Source organism: Atractosteus spatula, chromosome 3 (assembly GCF_055471065.1).
Source record: "Atractosteus spatula isolate fAtrSpa1 chromosome 3, fAtrSpa1.hap1, whole genome shotgun sequence".
NCBI lineage: Eukaryota > Metazoa > Chordata > Actinopteri > Semionotiformes > Lepisosteidae > Atractosteus > Atractosteus spatula.
In genome coordinates, this window is record NC_142708.1 from 61,950,758 (window position 1) to 61,977,886 (window position 27,129).

At 38.9% G+C, this 27,129-nt stretch overlaps 1 protein-coding gene across 2 annotated transcripts in view; it reads right to left on the reverse strand.

Annotated features, from left to right (window-relative positions):
* The window catches only part of wdr70 (WD repeat domain 70), a 111,572-nt gene that overhangs the window by 48,217 nt on the left and 36,226 nt on the right, over positions 1-27,129 (reverse strand). For both annotated transcript variants that reach the window (XM_088910665.1, XM_088910666.1), the window contains exon 10: positions 5,981-6,155. In XM_088910665.1, the coding sequence (XP_088766791.1) occupies positions 5,981-6,155 (175 nt within the window). The remainder of the gene's footprint in view (positions 1-5,980; positions 6,156-27,129) is intronic.

Below are 27,129 nucleotides of genomic sequence, written 5' to 3' on the forward strand. Positions count from 1 at the left end.
AAATATTTAGTCTGAGTGAGAGGCCCGGAATAAATTACTGGTTTAACCTGTCATCCGTGGACTACAGTGGGGTGGCAGCTGTAGGTCTTTGGGAAGGACACAGAGCCGTTAAATAAAACACAGACTGACACAGATCAACTTCAGTGAGGGGGTGGGGATAAAACTAGGATAGACTGCTCCTTTTCTAAAATCATATGAACAGTGTAAAGAAAGGACAGCTCATCAGGGCTATTGCAGTTCACTCATTTCCTATAGATCTGTTTTAACTCTCCAGAGCAAAGGATGCTCTGGTTCTGGAGTGGATCTCCCTGTCTGCTGGCTATCAAACCTCCTGATCTCCCCATTACTACTAACTTCACCAGGCATTATGCTGATGATTTGGATTTTAAAGGTACCTTGAAAACTGCAATTATTAAAATGAAAAAATTAAATATGTTAATGGGTTTATTAATAATTCAATTAGATCACCAGGGATGGAATTAAAATAAGCACCATGGTGAGTGAGTCAACATTCGAGGTTATTCAAACAAGAAAGCTGAAATAATGCAGTGCATCAAACGTGAGAAAAAATCTCTCCGTTTCTATGTATTATATTTTAAATGTTGAGAAACATCTGGATGAAGTGCTTTAATAAATAATTACTATTCTTCAAATTATATAACAGTACTACAAATGATTCAGCTGAGTTCAAGCTTCTATAAGGGTATCTTAGCCTTAGATCAGTTCTCAAATCACTTAAACTGGGAATTGTTGACAACAGAAAACAATAAAAATAAAAAGAATGTTTAAGAAGTTATATTGTCTTCGTTAACAATCTATGCCTCATACATTCTGCATATACCATATACAGGTATGAAATACTGTTTAGTCATGATGGGGGAAAACCATTATCTTTTTGTTCAATCCTGGCTTAGAGATAGTCCAGGATATTTTTATACATTCTGAGAATCTAGAGATCCAAAACCCTTTAGCTCCAAACTATCAAATGAGCTGGACAGGCCAAATGGTCTCCTCTTGCTTGTAACCCTTCTGATGTTTTTAGCTGGGAGCGTTCACCTTAAGACCCTTTCTCACAGGCTAGAGGACAGCTGGAACTAAGAAGGCAGCCTGAAACCCTGAACTGTCCTGCTGTGTCTGATTCTCTTTGCCTTAGATTTAAAAACATTAGGCAACCTTAAGCTCTGTTAGGTTTATGGGGAGACTGCATTAGCAGTAAAAACATTTAGGCTCTTTTGCCATCATGTGCACCTCTGAAGATGAGAGGAAGCTTCTGCGCATATAGACTTTTCCCTGTCATTGGAAGCTTCAGAGAGAAGTACTTTTGTGCTTATTCACTGAAGCATCAACAAAACTGCAGGTCAGGGCTCCACTTGATGTATTTATTTTTTATTGTAATAAGATTCTGATGATTTAATCATCTGTGTAAAGGGAAGCATTTCCTTCCTAACTCAGTTTAATGGTTTGGATAATTACATGGAAAAATCAATGTTTTCCAGTCAGTCATCAGGAAACATTATCCATATTTGCAGTACACAACAGTATTTCTGCTCACAATCTAGCGTATTGTGAGGCCATGAAAGGGTGTCAATCATTTGCATTATGACTACGAGCAAAGCATCAATGAACAAAGAGGCAATGATTTAACATTTCCAGCAAGATCTCAACACTTTGTCTCCCCACAATAATTAGCAACTTGTAAGAATGGAGTCTCTGATTTGTATTCCATACTCTCTCATGATCTGAGAATGGGTGTTTAAAACCACCTGTGCTTTATTCCCTAGCCATCAAGAACAAATATACTGCTTCAAAGACCACCTTTAAACATTAAACAATTTAGAAGTGTGGAAATTTAGAGGCGCACATGGTTTTTGTATTCCGCTTTAGTTTTTTAATTTAAGAAATTTCTCCAAGTAAAGTGCCAAAGTGAATGAGGGAACAATGCAACTCAAACAGATCCAAAAAAAAATCCCAAAAAACAGATTTTGATAATTCAGTGAAATGTACAGCTATTGCACTCCACAAAAGCTCAATCTAAATCTGAAGATTTGTCAGTAAAAAGAGATACTTTGTCAGATGTGTTGAGCAGTTCTTTACTTTTTATACAAATCGTCCGTCTGTGGTAAACACTCTTTTCTTGCTGAGTTGCTTATTCCCAGGGGAACATCAGGGCAGACAATGATAAAATCATTCTGTGGTGACCATGACAAATTCTGCCTCACCAGAACATGGATGGCACTGTGTACTGTACATGTACATTTAATCGATAGTTTGGAAAAGAACAAGGGCTCCAGTATCCGTATCACCACCCAGAAAAGGAAAAAAAACATTTAACTCTAAAGAGTTCAAAAGACATCTGAAGAAGGAGCCAGCTTTATTCTCTTCTTCTTGCTGACAGTGTCATCCAAATCCTAAACCGGGTTGTAATGTTCTTTTTCCATCCCAAAACCTCTATTTTGCTCCCTTAATGTTTACAGTAAAATATGAAAAGCAAAAGCTAATTACAAAACATTTGGTTTATGGGGGCCTTAAAATTTGAAACATGATGTAATAAGAAAGGCTCTAACATCTACACATCATTGTGACTGAAGCTTGAAAGGTATGGTATGGTACAATCTCAAACACACAGCGGACCTCACGCCCCAGAAAACCTGTTGATTTAATGTGACCAGCACTGCAGGACTCCAATTTTTTTGTGGGAGGAAGAGGGGATTTTGAAGGCCTGGCTGCTATAGACTCAATTCCAAGACAGGTTTCCTGTAAAATAAATACAGCGGTTTAAGTGTTACTGCCATGCAGCACACACTTTAGCCTGATCCAAACACAGGAAACATCTCAATATAAACCACACAGATGTCATTTTCTAAGCTTCAGAAAACTAATGCTTCCTTATGGAATAATAAAACAATCGGTCTGGGAGACGACCCATATTTTTAAACAAAAGAGCAGCAATCAAAGATTTGACTGCTACTGACTTGATTTGACTGCTTTCGCCGTCCTTTGGATGAGACGTAAAACTGAGGTCCCGACTCTCTGCGGTCATTAAAAATCCCAGGGCGTTTCTCAAAAAAAGTAGGGGTGCTACCCCGGCGTCCTGGCCAAATTTCCCAAATACCAAACACAAACTTAATTATAGCTACATGTGAATGATCAGGAATGATCAGCCTTTCCCACTAATGTAATCAACTACCACATTAACACCCACTGTGTAGCTATTTACAAGAATAGGAGGAAGAAGCTACAGTGGCCACTAGTGGCAGGTCAGCTCTAACTGCATCCCTTTCTTAAGCAGGTCTGCTACGAGCTTAAATATTTCACAGCCTAAATTGCACCACAATGTTCTCACCAACTGAAGGACACCTTAATATCTTCTTCGCTGTTATCTTATTATTTGCCAGTACCCTGCAACCCGGTGAAACACTGCAGTTGTCAACCTGGCCAGGACAGTGATCCATCTTTCAGATGAGACTTAAACCAAGGTCATGACTCTCCATGATCATTAAAAATTCTAGCACATTTCTCGAAAGGAGTAGGAGTGTTAATCCCAGTGTCCATATGAACTGGTTGATGATGTGTGATGAGTGTTATGGCGCACTTTAGCTGCTGTTTCATCATCGAGGTGGGGCTACACAATGGTGGCGGTGGAGGGGAGTCCCTGTTACCTGTAAAGCGTTTTGAGTGGAGTGTCCAGAAAAGCGCTATATAACTGTAAGGAATTATTATTAAACAGCATTTCTGCATAGTGCAGTAAAAGCCAGCCTGGTTGGCTTCTGTTTATTCAAATATATAATATAAGATCACTTTATTGGCCATATACAATTTCTTGTATTAGGAATTTGTCTTTTTCGCATACCCCAGCTTGCTCTCCATGAGACACAGACAGGGAGAGAAGCTTGGGATCAGAGCGCAGGATCAGCCATTTATACAGCACCCCTGGAGCAGTTGGGGTTAAGGGCCTTGCTCAGGGGCCCAACGGAGTAGGATTCCTCTGCCAGCCGTGGGATACGAACTGGGAACCTGCCAGCCACAGGCGCAGATCCACCGCACCGCCCCCCAGTATTATGTGTTATGGGTATTATGGGTTACTGTAAGTAAAAGTACAAATATTCTTAGCAAATTCAGCACTAGACAGAGGAGAGAAAACATAAGGACATACTCCAAAGGAAATACAGTTACATATGACTTTCTATAAATTCATCCTCTGGTGCTTAAGCTTTTCATCATTACTTGATATTAACATATTTTACATTAATAAAGCCTTCCATTCGAGAACGAAACTGCCAAAGAAATCTACAAAATGTGGAATTCCTCATTCACTTCCTTTTGCACTCTGAGTTTTTACACATCACATATTCCCAGTAACATCACCACATCCATTTCTAGGAATGAAGCACTTGCGCCAAACCATAATTATACAGGAGTTCAAACAACAGCACATTTATATTGTTTTAATAGTGCAATTGTTTAAGAATGAAAAATAAAGTCCAGAAGGTCCAAATTATGCCTCCCTATATTATGATCTTTAAAAACGAGGAACAGCAGTTTTTCATTTGTGTGATGCAACACTTTGTGTGAAAGGGCAAATACTCATTCCCATCCCAACATGTGTCTCCCTAAGATGAAACAAAAAAATAAAAATCTGAAACATTTCAGGCACAAGAAGCACCAGTGAGCTGCTGGTGCATTACAATCACAAGCAGATGGTCAAAAAAAACTTTTGGAAACAATTTGCTGTTAGAAACATTTTGCTTTTCTTGAGTTAAGTAGTCTTCCATGTAAACTGGAAAACAAAGGTAGCACCAGTGTATTGTGTGCACTGACATGTCTTATAAGAGTGTACTTGTCAGATTAAATTTTAGTCAAACAGCATTGCTGAACATAACTAATAAAGAAAACATGTCAATGTGTGTGTATGAAAGATACCTTTCCTCTCACGTCAGTCTCTTTTCCCAAAGGACTGTTTAATCATCACAAAGTCTAACAACTGATTGTTAATTTTTCTATGTAACCTCAGTCAGTCATTCTAACCCACTCATGGGAAAGAAATCCGAATACAGGTATGCTACATCTTTAAAGAATGCTCATTTTCATCAAGGCTGGAACACTTTCCCAGGCCTAGCGTAAAATCCTTTCAGAGTCTGACTTTGCCATTCCCCACAGTCTACAGGCCTGGGCAGCATCAATGCTCCTGCGACAATCACCCCAGCCAAGACGTATTGTTAACCGTTGTTTTCACACCCACGGAACAAGCAATTCTTCACCAAAGCTGACCCCTGGCTCTCTGGCCACAGGATTTTGACAAGTGACACAGAACATGCCCTGGTCTACCAGTGATTGATGACCCTGCACAGCAGGAAGATCTAAAACACAGCACCATCCTGCTTCCAGAATTGATGTGAGTGGCTGTAGCCATCCCAAAAGGAAAACACTACTAAGAACTTTTTAAAGATCTAAAAAAAACATGTTCTGCTAGTTTTAAGATGCTAAACGACCCTCACAAAACTGCATTTTGAATGACCGTTAATTACTGAAAAGTCTGTTAAAGCCTCTAAGCAGTGAGGGAAACATAATTATAAATGGTCGACTCCGCAGAGTCGGACTATAGCCAATCATGCACAAAAACAGCACAAGGCAATTCAAAACTAATCATCCTCAATCACTGCAGTCCAACAAAAACAAAACCAAGAAGTATTAACTCCTGTCTTACAGAAGAACTAGATTTGCAAACCTACTGCATAGACCTTAATGCAAAATACTAACCTTTGGGACATTGAGATTTTTTGCTTCATCACAAAATGAAAGCATGACAAAATCCCCTTGGATTACGCTCATTTATCCAACTCTTCAGACAATCCTTATCCTCCTGCCTTCACCGTTCCACTGTTGAGATCCTTCGCAAAGATCCTCCGCTCTGTGTGGCTCAGCCCTACCGGGCACTTGTACAGACAGTAAGTGAGTTAGACAAATCGGAAGTACTACTCACACTGAGGTTCCTGTCCCAGATCTGGATGGTGCCGTCCTGGCATCCAGCCGCTATCATCTTGCCGTCCCGACTGTACGTGCAGCAGGTGGGTGTGACCTTCTTGCCCTGCATGGAGCGGGGCTTGAACACGCTCTTGTGCTTCTTCTCGTTGTTAATATCCCACGTCCTCACAGTCCTGAAAATAAGACGCGGAATCAGCCCCATCACTTTAACACCGGCACAAGGGCCTCTGCATTCATTGGCTTTTATTTTATTTGACACTTTCATCCAAAATGAATTACAGTAAGAGTAGCATCAAAATGGCAAATAAAACCACAGAAAACAGCAAGCTCAGTATCAATTAAGCGCCAAGATGTTGCACAGTACTAAGGACTCTCAGTGCTGCTTGACAGACAGGAAGAAGTAACATAAGGGCAGAGTCCCTAAGTGAGGGTCAGTCACGGGCCTCCGGCGTTGGCAATATCGTGCATATATGAGTTCTCAGATTCTTCGGGAAGATGGTGAGTGAATCTGCAGTCCCGACTGTGGCAGGTAAGTCATTCCACCACTGGAGGGCAGCACAGAGAACAGCTGGACCTAACAGTGGCACTGCAGAGGAACTGGATCTCAGTGCCCTAACTGGAATCATAGGGCCTGACAGTGGTTTGGAGTCTGGTCTGCACTCCCTCATTATCCATAGACTCTGAAGTCATGGACAAACTTCCCTCATTTCAAACCGGGTGTCATTCTATTCATTTTGAAATACAGCTAAAGTTGGACTATTCATAACCGTAGGAGACATTAAGAGATCCTAAATTTTGCAAATGAGATATGAAAACATTTACTAGTCTAAATAGTACCAAGCTAAAGATGTTCTCATTACTTTTTCTTATTACTTATAAGGTTGGGAATGAAACCTCAGAAGCAAGAGGATTAGCCTGATTCCAGTCACAGTCGCTCTGAATTCTCAGACCTACAATTTTTATCACAATGTTTAAGAGGTGGTGGTGATTTATAGACACATATTAAGCTTCACCTACAAAGCTGAAAGTTTAAATCCCTTAACATCCATTCACTTTCATGCAGATTTATAGGAGGCTTATAGAAAACAGTTAAATAGCAATTATTTTGACATGAAACTGCACAGTAAGGAGGATACTCTAAAATGTTATACAAATAAACTATTCCTGATGGATTTTCCAGAGATCTGAGTGCAATACAGTACTTTGACTTTTCAACTTCTTTTCTAGACTCTTTCACACTGTTGGAAGGGGTATAAAGTGAGTAACTGTTTATTAACCATTAATATGATAAGAGAAAATACTTTTATTTCAGTATTACTGTTAAACGTGGGTGTAGCATTAGGTTCTGCAGCTTTGCTTAGAGCAAAACAAGCCAACACAACCGAGAAAGAAAATAGACCTGAGCAAAGAGAAGAAATTCAAATGAAGTTTGCAGAAGTTATGCAAGCAAGAGAATAACTACATTAAACAAAAAACCTCTGGGAGTCAGTATGTGTTCTGTACATCAAAAAGATGGAACTTTGAAAATAACAGTCATAAATCTGAAGATAAAAAAACGTTTGCAGTACATAATTTAGCTACAAGAGTTGGGAGAAATCTAGCCACCATCTCAAGGGTTTCAACTGAAATTCAAGGAAGAAGATACAAGCATGCCAAAGAGCATTATTCTCACTTCAGGCTCTTCAGTATATTGCCGGTGTTTGTTTGGTGCCTTGGCACCACATATTCTTCCCTTGATAATATCTGGATTTGTATATAAACTTCTGCTGTCGCAATTCAGAGTCTAAAGAAGCAATGATTTTTCACAAAAAATCCTTCAACAATATGCACTTCACATGTAGTTATCTTACAAGACACAGCAAGTAAAACTGACTCTGAGTTTGGGTAGACAATGTAGACAATGAAGACCCAGGCTCTGGAAACTGAACTCCATCTGACAGGCTTTTGTCTGTAGACTCTTCTCCTGAAGCCACAGGCAGATGCTCGATATTTCATGTTTGTTGTCTTTGTTTAAATCAAAAAGACATCTTACAAGGTGATTACAAAGAAAGTTACAAACAAGAGAGCCCATTTTGCCCATTAAGATTGTAGTAGTGAAGTGATCCACAGATCGCATCCAGCTATCTCTTAAGAAAAAGCAGGATAGTAGCTTTAACAACATACAGCAGTTGGGTAGCTTGTTCCTTATTCCCATAAACCCATTAAGAAAACAGCTTCCTGTATTCAGTTTTAAATACACTCCCAACAAAGTTTCTACACATGTTCTCTGATCTGTGTTTCACTGTTGACTCTGAAGACATTTATTTTTTCAGTGGAAATGAGTGATGCTGTAGGGTTAGGGTTAAGGTAGAGAACCATCATTTAAAACCGTTCAGGCTGCCCTGCTTGACTAACATTGGGAAAACCCTACATATCAAGATAAAATAATCAGGAAACATACATATCTTTTCTGCTTCAGTGGTATAACTTGCTGGATTGCCAGCACCTTTGTAAGGGAGTGTTACAATCCAAAAAAGTAGACTAAAAGGGTAGTCCAAAAATTCTTCTTGGAGAAGACTTCAAACAGTGTTTTGTTCACAACTTGAAAACCTTTCCAATACATGGATGCCAGCTGAATAACAATGTGAGCTTATGCTGAGGAGTAGTGGTCCTGTACTTTTGCATTGCTTCTTACTGGGTTGCTCCTTCTGTAGACTGCAGTGCATTAACTTCTCTTTCAAAATTAAAAACTGCAACGGCGAACTCTTAATCAACTGCACATCCATACTACAAAGGTACTTTATAAATAAAACATAGAAAATGCAAAGAAAGACAATAGATTTGAATGACTTTTTCGAGGTTTGGCGAACATTTTTCAATATTCTTCCCTACATCTGTGAAACAGATTGAGGCCTTTTTAATATCCACCAGGAGAGAGCTGTGAGTTCTCTGGCTTGCCTAGAAGCAGGCCTCCTCCTGTTTCATGTTTCTTTGGGTTCACCGTGAGAGCAGCGGCCTGCAACTGGGCCATATTGACGACTGCGCAATATAGGGCCGCCCATGACTTCCGGTGCTCTGATGACCCCTCCAGTGTAACAGCTACAGCACTCTGCAGAGCTCTGTACTGCACCAGTCTGACTTGTGAAAGTGAAACAGGAGGGGAAACGCACTCAAGCCCGTCTGAAGTACTGTACGGTTCCAAAGAGTTGTGAGGAAGAGTTTCTTGATGAGGGGTAGAGATGTAGAGGGATGGTACAAACTTGAAAAAGGTGTTTCTTTTCTCCGGGATATACCAGCACTTTCCCATAAAATACACACTGACGTGTACAGGTGTGAACTATTTCTATGGCCTACCTCTTCTCTCAAGGAAAGACAGACTCATTAAACATGTTCTACCACACTAATTTGCCTTCCTAATACAAATAACCACAAAGTTGTAAAAGGTCATATACACCCAACCATCAAGTTTACAAAAGAAATCCATTCCTCGAAAACCTGTGCAGAAAATGAAAATGTGTAACAAAAATCACAATTCCCATATCTTTACTTACCACCTTTTAGAATACAACACAATATTTCTCATCATTACCCTAACAGAGCACTGATTCGTCAAAGTAAGAACACTACTGCTCGGGATAATTACCCTTCAACCTTAGTATGACAGTGAACAAGATAAACAGACCAGATAAAACTATCGCAGATGCACTTAGAAACTGCTGTGGGAGGCTGTACTGGGAGGTCACGCTATGAGGATGGTGTTTTCCGTTTGGCTACAAAGGACACAACTTTGATATACCAAAATTCTGAAACCAGGTGTTTGTAAATTGAGGGATAAGTGTATATCTATAGCTGATTTAAGCTCACAGTCACCCACACCCAGTTCTCTAGACATTCTCTCTGCTGTTTTCTGTTCTGTCCGAGCGCTCTGTTACTACAGATAAACTAAATACATAAATCATTTAAATGTTTAAATGTTTAAATTCAAAGATCTTCAATAGAGGCACCCATAAAACAACACAGATTAAAATATATATATTTAAAATGCCACAATTAAACGTTTTTTTAAATTAAAAAATTACTGTCAAAGAAAAAATTATCGGCACCTTTCATTTTGCTTATTATTACTAATTTGGTATCTTTTCAGTTCACTGAATGCCTATCCAACCCAGTTTGCTCTGGGTGTGAGACTCAGGTAACCACACAGTCTGGGATCTGGAAAGACAGCTAGAAAGGCAGCTGTGAAGATTCCTTCTGCAACATTAGGAGGAAAATTTTTACTTTCCCAAAATTATGCAGCAAACCGAGTGTGACAGCAGCTGCTTATAGAACTGGCTGACTTGCCTTTGTGATTGGCTGGTCTCAAGCACGAAACTAAATATCCTGTTTAAACAGAAACAAATGGTTCAGTTTTCAGATTTACAAAAAAGAACACGTTTCATTTTTTTGGGAGATTGTTGTTATTTCAGACTTCAAGTCATTTAAGATTGTTTTGGTAAACTGAAAAAAAAACTTGCTCCTGCACACAGGGAGAAACATTAATCCTTGTCAAACTTAATTTTATTTTTTATTCTAATTGTACATCTGTGTTGAGGACTACAGCACAGAAATGCCCCAGAACCTAGCATCAGTGCATCAGGAAACAGACAAAGAAAACATCTCTGGCATGTTTCCTCACAAACTGTCAAGTAACAGTACCGATCATTCGTACTGTGAAATTCAACGGTAGGGGGAAAATCTTGATCTTAAAATTCTTAATTAAAGCATGCATTTCCATAGACTATGCTTATACAAGGATGTAATTCACCCACCGCTGGTTTTACAGGCAGGTAAATCCACACTTCACTGCTCGTATCCAATCAACTGAATTCAAAATTCAAACAGGCAATTTAAACTGATTCTTTCACTGTCAAGAGCAAACCACTACCCTTTAAGAACTTTAACACTGCTTTTGGTTTCATGCAGTCATCAGGTCATGTGTACATTGAAATAATTGTTTTTTTCATCAGAAGTGTAAACAAAAGGAATCACTAACCAATTTTAAAATACAAAATGTGAACCCACATACACTGAATAACTAAAACTATAATTTAACTATTATTAAAAGAAAATGATCAAATGATCTTATGCTTTCCCCCTCAAGTCACTTTCCTTGTTTCTAGAAACATTAATTTTTTTCCTCAATTTCCTAAAAAAAAATCATTTTCTGGTGATTTTGGGGCTTTTATTTAAAACCTTGCTAATGGAAAATTATCCCAAAACACAAAGACCAAAAAAAGAAAACTAAAAAATAAATCCAAAGAAGCAGATGTTATCAAAGTTAAAACTCCCTCTTTTCAAACAATAGCTCAATTTAGTGTCGTCAAGAAATGTACCCTTAAAAAAGGAATGATCCCAGAGCCCAAGAAAGGGCAGCCAAATTCAATCACAGCACCAGATCTGCGTTCAAGTAGTTATGATGTGGACGGGTTCACACGTACTGAAGACTTATCTTTGCAGGACTTCAGCTAGAGGTTTGGAGGTCTGCAGGACTTGTACTGACCCAACGCTGACACATGAAAAAGACTTCACCAACACTACCAGAAATCACTAAGGTCAATCACGCACAGAGCAGGAACAGGCATTCAAAAAAAGCTACACAAATAACATTGTTTTTGCACAAACTATTTCAGAAATGTGGTGCCTGGGTGGCTTTGCACACAGCCAATTAATTTCAAGGCCCTGACCTGTGGGTATGTGCCGGTCGATAGTGAGTACAAACGCGGACAATAAAACTGTTTAGCTGTGACACGCTGTGATTTGTGGGAAGGGCTTCCAATCAGTAAAGGCTGATTTACAGAAAACATTTGTTAGACATAAGCATAAAAATAATAGCAATTATACTGGGACATTCATACCAAATAAATGATCCTTCGTTTAAATATTCAATTAAAACCATAGTTGATATAAACCATATAATTTTGTACACCACAGTTTCTAACCAAGCCATTGTAATTCTATTACAAAACACGTAAACGGAAACATCTGGCGACTTAATCAAACCTTTAACAGGTGCTTAGGAGATAACTGCACATAAGAACGATACCCTAGCACATTGCTCTAAAAATCTTAAATATGAAAACAGCTAATATTTCAGTCTTATGGTTTCTGATTGAGGTCACAAGGCTTAAGTGTTAGCTATTTTAAGACTACAGAGACTTGCAAAACATTGCACAGGAGCATTTTTTCTGTACTATCCAAACTAAAATGAATTCCATTCATTAGTAAATAAACATATTCTAATGTGTCATTAAAAAAAATCTGTTTCTAAAGTAATGAGGCAATAAATCTTGCAAATATGCAGTTTGTAGGTAAAAGACCTGACCTCTCCACAACACTTATTCATCATATTTTAAAATGGGTTCAGTGACAGGCTTCAAAGTTACAGAATTTGTCAAAGCACTACAATGCAAGCCAAAGATTTTCACGGCAAGAAAATATATTGTATTAAAATTAGAATCTATTGATTCAACAAGCATTCTATATGACTAAATGTAAAGAATGTAAAAAAATACTTTTCTATCATTAATTTTTATTTTGATAAAAAACTTGCTTTTGCTTCTGAACACTATGGCAATGCATTTTTCAAGGGGCTCCAAATGATATAACTCCAAGCACTGTGATGATATTCCCAGCGCTGATTTTTTCTCTTGTATTCATGTCATGAGACCTTGACACGTGAGAGACAGGGGATGAGGGTGCAGATCATGCTTTGAGTGACACCTTGTGTCTTGATCTCTTTGTACAGTATGTTTACATTGGACAAACAGTACAAGTTCAGATTCTCATTGTGTTTTTTCATGTACAACCCTGCCTTCATTCTTGCTGACAAGCCTATGGCCTGTTGTGTACTGCGGAAGCACATCCAATGTGACTGCGGTGTGCAAGGAGGAATCTTCAGACATATTTTCAATTTACAATTGTAAAACACAACACTTCTGCCTTCTAATCAGCAACAGCCATGCTGAACTCCAATATTGACATCATTGATAGCAACCACCTGTTTAACAGTAGTGGATACAGAGTAAATAACCTATCATACCATATGTGTGCTGTGTAATTCACATTTCTGCTAAGGCTGTTAACTGTTTTGTTAGCAAACTAACACACACACATATTTTAGCTAACGAACTTCTCAATGGGGAGGTCAAATCAATTTTCAGCTTGTACAAAATAGAGCTACTTCACTAAATAATTTGTTCTAATTCAGTGTAGTCTTTTTTGAAAACAGTTTTTTTTGTTTTTTCCATAGCTCACAAATTCTCTGCTGTAAACTTTCAAAGAAAATGATCTTATGTCAAGTACTCCCTCCTATAAATACTCAACAAATCCAATATTAAACAAAATGGAAAAACAAAAGAGTAATTTAAAAATTCTTGCATCTAGTCAAGTTACAAGTTTGATATACACAGGAGATGAGCTTTTGTGTGAGACATCCTGAACGTTCACTGTAACACAGTAATGCTTTATAGCAGGGTTGAAACTGTGCCAAAGAGGGCAAATCCAGTTAAATCCAAAGCACTGCATGTTTATTTAACACAGAACCACTTTACAATGTAGCGCACTTTTTCCATTTTTGCAGTTAGGTGCACACACACAAAAAAGAACCAGATGACTTCCTCAAGAGGTCTCCTCACCATCGACAATAAATCTAATCCACATGTAGCCTTAATGCTGCTCTGACACACAACTCTGTTGCAATGAACTACACTTCTAGGGCTGACCTACAGGAAAAAAAGGCTATATGTTTTCAAGCCCTAGTTTAAAAACAGCACTTTTGGTGAAGGGGAATCACTAGATTCGGTCAAGTCATCACCCTGGTCGAATTATTATGATCTTAAAGCCACATTTTCACCAGTTGTTTCCCATATTTAATACCTACTAAAATACCATCAGAAGGGAAGTACTATGTTGCCTTGCAGCGCCGCAGGCCCGAGTTCAATTCAAGACCTGCGATGCTATTTACATGGACTTTGTATATTCTCCCCATGTTCAAGTGGGTTTCCTCTGGGTGCTCCAGTTCACTCCCACTGTCCGAAGACACAATAAGTTAACAGGCTTTTGGAAAAATTGGCGCTGGTGGGATTCTGTGTGTGTCTGTGTGTGTCCTGTGAGGGACTGGTGTTCCATCCTGCCTTGTGCCTCCTGTTTGACGGGATAGGCTCCAGCTCCTCTGTGACCCTGGATTGGATGCGAAGTTAATTTAAAAATCTGTGAAATCTGAGACCTCTGACAAGAACAGACTACAAGGTAGTAACATGCTGCCAACACCCTGTTCCTTCTGAAGTGATGATCTGTAAAGTCAAACCACTGTAACAGAAACTCAGAACATTCTTATCCAAGAACACAGATAAACTGTCCTAATTTTCCTGATGGCATTCACTTGTCATTCATGCAAAAAAAATTAAAATAGTCAGACAAAAGGCACAAAGCCATGAACAGTAAAACTGTAGGGAGAATTTCTAAACCTCTGTTGATGGTCATCTTCGACATAACAGGTGGTATGTTGATTAAAATAGCAATCATGCAAAGCAGTTTTGCATGAAACTGCTAATTCTCAACACTTTTCAATACATTTCAATAAATTCAGAATTAGGTATGAAGTATAAGTTTACATTAGCTTCATATCAGGTTAGAAAACAACATTTTGAACCCAATTATTTTTTTATTGTGCACAAAGCTAAATGAGAGATGAATCCTGGAATTCTCTCAATTCTGCACATGGAGCTTAATGGAGTAACAGGATCAGTCAGCTGGATAAGCAATAATGAAAACAGCAGAAAGGTACTGTGTTCTGTACCAGACGTTTGATATTTGGAGCACCATTTTCACAGTACACAGTCCAAGGAACTGACTCCTTTTCCAAAATTATGATTGTTCCTTACAAATTCTTGTTCAACAAAGTAGCCAAGTAAACCATTAGTTTTCTTAGCAAAGGCCTGGACAGCAATTGCTTTCTTTTCTTCTACATCAATAGACTTGAGACTGCAGTTCAATTAAATCTGAGAAACATCAAAGTCGTAAGCAATAGGCTGTCGTGCTAACGCCCCTAATTTATGATTATTAACAAAAGATCATGCTCCATGGATGGAGTTGGATAAAATAAAGGTTATTATATTGCGAGGTGAAAAAAATTCACCGCCAGAGCACTAGGAAATTTAATCTGCAACAAATTCAAATTTATTCTTATATAGTGTGTTTCAATACAGAGCAAGTGTTATACCTACATTGCATATTCTACAGGACAGTATAAAGAATATACAATAAACCAAATACAACTGAGAAACTAAAATTCATTAGAAAAAGAGACTCTTGAAGGGAAAGGCTGGGTTTTCCAAAGGACGACTGTGATTTGCAAAGAGGGCAACAAGTCAACAAGTGGAGGATTGCCCAAGGCTTTTTCTGGGGTGAGCAGTTCCTAGTATTTTTTTTTACTTTATCCACCCCCAGTCAGGAAACAGTCCACACACAAGATAATTCACTACCAGAGACTGCATAACACCTACAGTATGGGTGGTAAGCCCTGGACAGCAGTTAAAATGACGCCTTTGTCACTTTTGATTACAAGACATTTGGGGAGACATTAAACGTGGCCCTCCTAAGAAAGTCTCAGTTATTTTTAAAGAAACATTACGAATAGCCTAATTTTCCTGGCAGGCCCCCGCGTACCTCCTTTGAAGTCATTATAAACGTGAATAAAGTTTAATAGATTAAACTTCATACCCAGACACACACAACTCACAAAAACATTGGACAGTCTGGGCATGTTTCTCATAGGGAGAAAAGTTTGGACTTTATCCACAGCACACAGCTGTTTAAGGAAATCTACCAAACTGGTCAGTAAGGGGCTAGCCTGTTTATGCATAGGAGACCTCGATAAGATGACACAAAATAAACCTGAGGACAGCTAAAGGCAGAATTTTCAATAATTTTATTTGGAAGCACTCTAGACACAGTGCAGAGCCTGGGAGAATTTTGAAATACACAATGTTCAGTAGAATAGAATCAATTCAAAAAACGTCTTGAAGGAAAATGATATGCAAATGTTGAACTTGGCAATGACTAGGTAAAATATAGCATAGGTTTCTTTTTTTTTACTTTCATTTAAACTGTCAGATCAGATCATCTTCATCTTAATTTCTTTTTATATCTGGTTCTCCTCAGTCTTGTGTCCTGATCCTGCTTTTGTTTCAATTACTTTTGCTGACTGGAGCCTTCAATTCTATAGTAGAGATCTTGATTGTTTTTATTTAAAAAGCATTCAGTGTTAGAAATTGGCACTGAATTCGTTCCAGAACCCCCTTTATTTGGCATCACAGACCAGAACTGTAGTATTAAAAATCTGAAGACAAACTGAACAATTCAAAATGATATTTTTTCTAGGCTACAAAATATCTCAATCAAGATACTGATGAAACTAAGGAGTGCAGAGAAATTCTTATATCAGATTCAATTAAGAAAACAGGCTAAATGAATTAAGTAAAGCAGACCTACAAGTGGCTGAAAACCAGGAGAGGCAGATGCCTGCCCAAGCACTGAAACCAATCATACAGCCTATATGTACCATATTTTCCCTCGGATATGGGCGAGCATATACAGTACATGCGAAAGGGTGTTTTTGCTTTTCGTTGTTTTCTTTGTGTTTCTCCTTAGCTTGCATTTGCTATGCCAACTAACTGACTTAAATCAACAAGACCTGACCTGTGGAAAGACCAAACAAGAGGAAATGACCCAGGGAAGCAAATTAATTGTCTTTATAGTGCTTTTCCAAAGGGCATTAGTGTGCTCCACCTGTGGACCCAGGAGTCTCAGATTCTGGGAAGTGTTTTCAGAGGCTGATGTTTTTACACAGCAATTAAATGCAGAGCTGGAAACCAGTATAGGTTTTGAGTTTTATACAGAATACCGAACCAAACCAGAGAGAATACTGCTGCCTGAGCGTCACAGTGAGAAGGCTCTATATCTGGATTTTGGAAGCATTCACGTCAAAAAGAGCTTCTTCGCCAAACGCAACCCCATCTTCCCAGATGAATTCAATACAAACCATTAGGGAGGAAAAGATGAGATGAATACATACAGTATGTGATGTACTTAAAGTCACCCTAAACAAGTTCAAGCCATAAAGGGTTAAACAGGCTTGATCTCAACAGTTCATAGTGCTTTAAATGACAAATGGCACTTTGTACATATACAATGCCTAATCTCCTGATGCTCAATTGTTTGCAAGTAATGACTTGACTGAAGGATCAATTCTTTTGGTCTGGTGGGAGAAGTCTATTTTTAACTTTGTACGTAATTCATTACTTCCTTAGCAGACACTTCCTTACCCAGGTTGACTTGAGTTTGCATAAGAACAAGGACCAATCGTGTGAAAATAAATAAAAAGACAATATGGCTTGCACAAAATAGAGGTGCGAGGTACTTGCCACCCCAGTGAAATTAAAAAAAGTAACTATAAAGCATACTATAGTATGGTACGGACTGCTCCTGAATCCAGGAGCACGTTACAAAGCAGCCCAATTACTTGTGGAATAACTGGAGATACACACCCATGGCTTATCCTGCAGTGGGCACGAGGCATGGTGATGGCCTGGACATCCAGTCTATATACAATCAAACAGATGCACACAAGCAATCCCTGAGCAGCTAACGATAACTTTTCCCCCAGCAGCTGCTCACACCTCCCTGACATCAACACAGTTTATTGTGTTTTTTATGTATATGTGAAGAGATGCAGGCGAGCTTTAAGAACGTTTAAAAACACAGCTAATTTATTCCTGAAGGTTGGGGGTCAACACAGGCATTTACACAGCCGGTGAACTCCAATAGCTGTAAAGTCTGATGCCATCTAAATTGAGGCCCTTTTAACACAATGAACCCACTGGAGTACACAACTCCCTGTCCATCTAGATGAAAGGATAAGGAGCGAGGTGTGAAAAGCCCCATGATCAAAGGCTTTAAGTCTCCATATCCTTAATTAAGCGTTTATGTTATGCTTGATCGAGATAAGGAAGGGAAGGTCTCAGGAGAATACAGAAACAGGCAAATCCCCCAGGGCACATATACTATTCCATCCCAGGGGGCTACTTGAAGGGCTATAACTCCAGTCCCAGAGCTGCCCATGTCTCAGAGACCACATTACACCAAGTAAAACTCAAAACCTTGTTTTTTTTGTAGAATTGTCATAAACTCTGTATAGCTGGACTGTAAACTTACACTCTTTTTATTCAGATTAACAGCTGCAACCACAGTATGTTTGCAACTTGTTTTTTTTTATTCTTTTCTTTTTCATTTTAATTTCAAGGCTTATTTCCTAAAGACATAATTTTAAATTTGTATAGTCAACTATATATGCCCGTTTTATTGCTCGGATACAGTCTGTTTAGGAATGTAATAATGCCAGAATTTCCCGACTGTTTAATGCGCTCTGGTACTTCTATATGCTGTGTGCAGCTCATTTGGATGACTGGTTAAGTCTAAAACTATGAAATCCACCTGTATTTAAACTTACTTGCCACATTTATGTTTTGTAATAACTCTAAATTCTACCAGACCTCCAGCTGACTCCAGGCAAGTAGAGTCTCAGAATAAGTCTGGTTTTTATGAGGATGCTGGAGAAACTACTGTAGCTTCCAGTTCATGTTTATTAAGTAATACAAGTATTGTTTGAGGAAATACATTGAAATTCATTTTAAAAAATGAAAAACGTACTCATTTGTGAATTCTCTGGTGCAATATTACTACAACCTTTGTATGTTATTGAAGTAATAAATTACTAAGATCAAGATTTACATCATCTGCATTGCATCCATCATAACTAGTACAGTTGTGATAATGCGTAATATTGGACCAGTGACACAAAAGTAGGTGTATATAAACTGATGAATGCATCAGTCCTTGATTAATCAATCCTTTGACTAATGCCTGAAATGCTATTTGCGAAATAAAAACCATGTGAAGTATTTGAAATTTAACAGCAATCACCAGGTCCATCCCCCGTATCCTTGATATAAATGATTTCTCAAAGAAACAGCAATTCCAGCTCTCAGACACCTGGCCTAAAAGTGAATATGCAGGAAAGAGCAACAGAATGGGATTTTATCCATTTGCTAGCAATTCATCATAAAAAACCTTTCAATGCAAGTGGTGAACACATGTACTATAATTCACTCCTATACACACACGTGAACAAATTCTGATAGATATGTAAATTATCTCTTATAGGGCATGTCTTAAGCATACAGGAAACACTAAATGCTTTTTATGTTGCTAGTGGAATTTCAATGCTTCTAAATAGACCCAAGCCTCTAGTTTTTAGTTGCTTTTCGCAAGATCTCTACAGGTTACAGGTACAGGGTGGCTGTTGATCATACCACATAACCTAAAAATGAACAACAAAGTGGCCCCCACATGGCTGAGCAGGTAAAGGTGTATGCTCACATACCAGTTTTTGTGTGTCACAAGAACATGCCTCCTGTGCTGTTTGCCCATCATTCACTTTGAACACAGATATGACATAGCGATAGGTTATGTCACGTTATTTTATTATTATAATAAGTACAGGAGCTGTTTAGAAATAAAAACTGGTTTATATTCACTTGCACTTTTCAACTGTTAAACTAAAGAAAACATCTAAAAAAAAAGTGAGTACATGCGAGGCTGGCTTGTTTTCAGTGATGTCCAAATGTCTAAACCTTTTAGAAAGAAAAGGGTTAGAATCCCACATAACATCACCCATGAGATGAAACCACACTGCGAAGACCCTAATTAGATCATGCACATTGGGCCTCTCTGCTCTTCATGGGAACAGGGGTATGCTTTTTAGAAGGTTGGCTTATATTTGAAAAAAAAAATTTTTTCAGCATAAAAACTTCAGTGACCACAGACATGTATTCGATGCAAAACACATTTCATCAAAATAAATGTTAGTTATTAAAGAATATGGCTGCTAAAAGAGTATGTTGTGAAGCGAGGTTAAATGGAAGATAAATAAGCCTTCTTTTAATATTAAAAAATTACAAGAGACACTTAGTATAATAATTGTAATTTTCGACGTTTATTAACTCTAGCCAGATACTAGAAGATGGAACTGTAGTGGGTCACTTGATTTGATGAAGAGCTAGAAGCCACCATTAGACATACAGGATAGATCCTATAGTTACGAAAGCTGGTTCAAAGCCGAGCAATATTATTGTGACTAGGAGTTCCCATGCATCATCTCAGAACATAGTGGGCTTGCAGCACAAAAAGAAACGCAATTACAACAGGGAACATGTTAGAGGTAACACATACACAGCTCCACTTGGGGTAGAGCAGAACAAATCCAATATTAGTTTTTATATAATGAACAGTAATTGACATTTCTCACACATCTGCTGACAGCACTACCTGTCAAGGCATGAGACGATTCCATAAAGGAGGAACCAGAAAGTTCTGCCCTGTAACACCTTCAATGAATGCAAACCACGGAATTTCGGGCAGGCAGTGTTCGACTGAGATACTTTTAATCATGAGCGATACATTTCAGCAAGGAGCTCTGACAGTCACAACTCAGCAGTTTAGCAATAAAAGCTCAATTAACAATGGCGGCCCGATGCCATGAAAACATAGAAGTGTATGAACAAAAATGAACTGCAATCCAAATTTCTCAGAGCAGTTATTAAATCTAGGTAACAAATTAATTGATGGTATCGCATCGAATTAAGCATAAAATGGTGAACTTTATGGGAAAGTATGAAAAGTATTGGTTGATCACCATGTTGTTGAAAACCACCAGTCTCGCCAAGGGTGAGAACGAGAGTTCACATGAATTTCAACGTGAAACAGCCCTTCCTGCTCACTAGTTTTGTTGCCTCATTCTGAATTGCAGAACATGGCACTGTACCCACCTGGAAATTTAATCTCTTTTGTGATGTAAATTTGAGGTTTTACACATTATTATGTCCATTTTACTTTCACTGTTGTTTGAAATGCACTCATCAATGCCTATTCTTTCTAAAACTAAAATTAGTTAGTTAAAAAGAGTGTTGTAATACTCCTTTAAACTGAATGGCATAACGCCAGTGCAGAGTGAAAGCATGGCACTTTTAAATGGGCAGCAAAATGAAATATAAGACATCTAGCCTCTGGGACAGACTTGACGTGAAATGAGGAGTATCCCTGGCATATGAAAGCTCATAGCAATTATAAGAGGGTCAAGTATTTTCCTATAACCCATGCTGCAATTATGTCTCATCGAAATTCCCTATTCTTAGGCATGCCACCACAAGATCGTTCACAACATTCCCACAGGAAAGGGAAACAGGAATTGTTTTAAGCCTCTGAGAAGGTACAGTAGACAGGCCGAAATACAAGTTCACGGCTGGAGCTCCTTCATACCAATCCAATCCAGTTATCAGTCAGTGAGACCAAAGCCTCAATGGTTCCGTTTTAAAGAAGATGGACCATTATAGAGCGTCAAATATCAATCGCTGGAAAACTGCCCTTTATAAATCTCCCACAAGTCCCTCTGCTCTTTGTATAAAGGCAACATTTCAAATTAACAAATTCTTTGACTTCAATCAGTTGGAAAAGAAATAAATTAAACAGCCCTAGCATGCCAGGCCATGGGAACCAGAGGGCCACAGTCGGACACTGTTTGGAATGAGAAAGTCTGTCTCCATCTCTTTAGCCTCAGGACCGCTGTGCTATATTTGAGAATAAACTTCCACCACTGAAGCAGAGGACTCCAGTTATTTCCTGAAAAGCCTTTGCTAAAGAATCACTGGAATGAAGAACAACACAAGCGCTGTTTAATCGTGTATTTAAATTAAACAAAAACGAACCACGCTTTGTTTTGCACTCAGCTAAAGATGTTCCATGAAACAAGTGAGCACAACCTTAAGGCAACCTTAAGGCAACAGACTCCTGAAATTAAAGATTCTTCAGGCACAAAGGGGACCTGAAGGGATTTAACAGCTGAAGACCTGTATTCTGGCTGTAGAGCAGACCCTCTGCTCCAGTTACAAACCTCTGGTTTGTATCTGGACTCTGACAGCGGTCTGACTGGGACTGGGAGTTCCCAAGGAGTGGCTCACAACTGGCCGACATCCCCTGGAGGCAGAGCCAGAGATAACCATACCTGTGCCCTTACTATTTATTCGTTTAAAAAACAGCTTTATCCAGAGCAACTGAAAATACACTTTATATCACATCTAAGTACAAGAGACATTATGAAAAATACATGAATAAAATGTCTATGAAGCTTACATGAATAAGAAGGTCAATGCAAAAGCCTCATAACAAAAAAAGCATGGAATTAAGAACCAAGAGAGAAGGCCATCTCTTCATCCCTCTGGTAAGGCTGGAGTTGCGAGCGTCAAAGAAAACGTGAAATAAGTCCATTTGTTTGATGTTTTTCAATAAAGGAATAGAAAAACATTTGATTTGTTTCAAAGTGATTCCAGCTGTTCCATTCTTAAAACACATGACAATCAGATGGAGTGGGAGCTAGAAAATAAAGCAGTGCTAAATTATGACCACTAGTCAAACAGATAGGGCTATTTCGCCATAAACGACCAAGGTAAAACGGCAAAGAAAATTGACCCAAAAATGGATATTAAGACTTATAACTATCTGTTTTGAGCTTCTTGAAAAACAATCATCAATAAAACTAACTTATTACAAGAGTCTTACTGGAAGTAAACAGCAGCTCTTGCAAGTTTCCTAAACATTCTTCTTTACCCGTGGCGGAAAGAGACATCATTACCGATACCCTTATGAGCCGGTGCAAGATACATCAAGACCATACCAATTGTTCTTTCCCATCTCTGCTTTCAACAAACATTTGAATTCTTTTCAATTTTGCAAAATGTACTTACTTTCAATGATATAATTTGAGTCAAATACTTCACTACAAACCTCCCAGTGCTGCACTATGAATATTCTTATTTTGCAGATGCAAACAAGAAACAAGGAGTTTTTCCTTATGCGAGTAAGTGCCTTTTAATTGTAGTTTAGTCTCCTTCATGTTTTCCTTGCTGTAAAAAAACGAAGGGTACAACTGAGGCCAAGAGACAAACTGAAAAGGCTGTCTTAGCAGGCAGTGGAGCAGAAAAGCTCTAGTCTCCAGACAGTGTGCAGTTAATTGGAATTTACATCAACCACCTTGCTTTCTGCAAGCGCAACAAATTAAAGATCTAATTTATTTGATAACTCCCAGCTGGTCCCATGTTCCAGACACAAAGGGTATGTCGATTTCCAACATGCTTTTTTCAAATAGCCCACACACTACTACACTGCTATTTTTCTGAGGTTTAGTTGAAGATTTTCTAAATCCATTTTCGCTGATAAGCTGACACATGATGTGTATAAGATAAGGATATCGCTGGTTCAAGTCTCGGGCGCATGAAGGTTGGGAGATCTTGTTACAAAACGCTATGTAAAAAAAAATATCCTAAGAAATCAAGCTGTCATCACAGCAAGGATACCCAGGCTTGGACAGACTTACTAAATCATGATTACTATTATTATTAATTTTACTGGGGGATGCTTTTATGCAAAGCGACTGACATTTGCACCCATTCATACAGCCAGGTATTTTACTGGAGCAAGTACCTTGCTCAAGGGTACAACGGCATGTCGCACCTGGGATTTGAACCCGGCAAATCTGGTTACTTGCCATATTGGATGGGTGCCCCGTGCCAGAGACAGCAGCAGGAAAAGATTCTTTCAAGTAACGTCAACACGGCAGTGACAAAAGCTCATTAAATTAACAAGAAGTTAATTAACAAAATGCAAAAAAAGAACTAAAGCCCGCATTAGATCCAAATGTTTCAAAATCAAATGTTTCAAAGATCAAGTATCATCGTAATTCAAGAAATCAAACAGAAAAGATACAGGAAATTATAAACAACTTGCAGCAGTACAATTTCTCAGAGGCAGAGTTATAGCTCTTTCAAGGTCATAGGATTTACAATTTCCCTTTATATTTATGTGTTGGAAGTTGTGTTTGTGTGCTACAAAGTTCTGTGTAGTTAATGGTGTGCAATACTTTGTTTCATTAACCAGTTACACGGCTGCAAACCAATATATATTCTAACTTGGTTAGCCAACGCAAGCTGTAAATCACTTTAAATACATGTCTATCGAAATAGGGAGCAGGTTTTTAATGCAGTAATATATTTGACTCATACTTAGATACGATTTACATAAGAAAAAACATTCCCATTGCGGAAACGCTCACCACCAATCAACCTAGAGAAACGGCTGATCAAAGTCCTTCAAAAAAAGCAGTAGGCTGACAGTCCACAACATTAACCAGCGCGTTTCAGCCTTTACCGAAAATATGACAAAAAGCTCCTTTGACAACTGTCATAAACTGACTTGCTTATTTTACAACAGCATTAAGGCATGTGATACTGTCAAGATGCCCACAAGAAACCCCTGAGCCCCCCTTCTCCCCCTTCCTCTCCCCCTGTACAAGTGATATATTTCACTGCCCATGAGCAGCCTGACATGCGTCTCTGCGCGAAGTGCTAAGTCTCGGGAGAAATGCCTCCCGGATGCAATCAATTACACGAACATCCTCAAGAAGCACAGTTCCAGTCTGGCCAAGAACCCTGATACATATTTCCACTTTCTTGTCTCTACCACGATACCACAGGCCCAGCTGCCAGTGCAATGCTTACAGTACAAGTGCTCAGCTTCCACCTTTTTTTCTTACAAACCCATTTCCTACAAACTCCAGCCCATTCCTCCACTGTTCTACAAATGCACATTCAGAACTGTGATATTTCCAAGCAAAGAAAACTCTCCATAAAGATCTAATGAGGAACCAACCATTTGGAAAATTTTTAATATTAAGGTAAATAATAAACATATAACTTAAGTATCTAGAATGAAGAAATGCAGTACAAATGTGAAGCTCAATAATGACTTTAAGCCTACTGAAGTAATATGTGTTGTACTGCAAAGCTGTAAAGTGCAATAAACTGTTACCAGCACTACAGCAGGTAAATTTAGAGCAGTGCTATGACCACAATTTTCATATGGGAAATGTATACAACGTGCTTGCTTTTATTCTGGAAGGACCTCAGTGGCAGGCAGAGGACTGACATACTGTAGCTCCTGCTAGCCATTATATGCACGTAATGCAGCATATTACTAGAAACAACACTTTCACCACATTTTTATGTGGTGAAACACTTTCACCACTGGGCTTTACAGGCTGCTCTTATATAACATGAAAAGCAATGTTTAATATTTCTGCCATCACACGTTGTCTATAACGCCTATTCATCACCCAGCCATGATTGTCTAAGGACCTACAGCTCACAAATATTCAGAGCTCTTTGCAATAGGATTCATTTTCAATTCCACGGACAATCACTGGACAACTTTACTTCCTCCTCAGATGCATGAATGCTGCAGTTCTACTAAAAGAAAAGCACATCAAAAGTATTAAAACGACACAAAGTTATAGACAATGAGGAACTCCAAGGCTTTGGCCTTAAACCTCTACTACTCAGCTTCTCGGAAAGCCAGGTTGTTCGTTGAGAAACCTTTCAGTGACGCACACACAGATGTGGACCCATCAGACTTTGGAAAGGTTTCCAAAACTCTGAATTTTCATTGGAAAAAGGACAAAAGATGTCGTGAGAAAAGTGAAAAGCTTACAATATCCTGCTGTCAGCTTCCATGAAAACAGAATTTTTTTTCTGACAGAACATGCAGACATATTCACTAAAGAAAACTGCATCTGCTGTTCAAATGACAAGGAGAGTGATTTGATGTTCATGAAAAACAAATAGCCATCCATTAATAGGACATAAGGGCTAAACTATATTATCATTGCAATCTGGAATACAAGAAGAAAGCAAAATGTTCTAATGTAGGATTCTAAAACAAATGAGTAATAACTTTGCAATGGGATTAAGTCATTGTAAGGTCTTAAACACATTTGTTTTATGCTTTTTTATTTACTTCAAGATTAATAATCTATTAAAGAAAATCAACTTGCAAAAATCAACAAGCATTTTATTCACTGGACTTTAAACCACAATTAACATTTTCTGTATACAAGGACCCACTGTTGGTCTGTGTTTTAACGGTCTCAGATGTTTAGCAGGGCTTGGGGGCTGACCACGGCAGGCGCCTGTTCTAAACCCAGTGAGAGCCCAGACCGTGCCCCCCATAGGACCCTCTCGCCCGAGCTACAAAACATACCAATGGGCTGTGGGACGGGAACGTTGTTCAGAGAGCTAGCTGGGAGGGGGGAGCCTCTCCCTCCCACCCCCTCTGTGACCATCACCTCCCTGCCTGTGACCGCGCTGGGTGACTGCAAGGCTCGGTTTCACCGTTTGCAGCGAGAGCACTGCTGGAATATCTCTTGACCCGGGACAGGGCACACCTGCTGCTTGGAGTCCGAGAGCTCTTCATTCTCTCGTATCAACAACAGTAACACCCAAATTAAAGTGCGATAGGACATTTTCCAGATATACTGAGCACAAATCCTCCAGTTTTTTTTGCACTCAAGCTGTAATGATTTTCAGTTATTGTCCCTTTCAATCTGACTTTTTTTTTAACTTAATACACCATTGGGGTTTTTCTCATTTCGCAGGGATTTATTAGGATTTAGATGAATAGTCTTTCCACACAACCTTTTAATACTCCCCATATTTAGCCACCATTTGTTGCAATCACTATGATCCCCATGTCAGCAGATGAAGACAACTGGAATGTGCCATCTGAAGTGTGCTCTGCCACCTGCATCTCTCTACACTACAGGCTCACATCACAAATAGCAGTGGGACATTAACAGAGATCTTGCCGATATTAAAGCGAGCTGACAGGCACCCAGCCAACCAACAGGCATCAGTAAGACAAACCCACCCAGCCTCAGCAGCTCTCAGTCAGCGTGGGTTCTTCCCTTTCCCACAGTTATAGTCAACCAATTCCCAAGCCCAGATCTGAACTAGTGGTGTTTGTACTTGAGGGCTTTTTCTATGATTTGAACAGATGCCTGTGCTGGTTGAACCACATGGAAATTTAAAAAAAACAGAAACTACAGGGTGGCATGGTGGCACAGGGGTTAGCATTGCTGCCTTGCAGCACTGAGGCCCCGAGACCGATTCCAGACCTGGCATGCTCTCT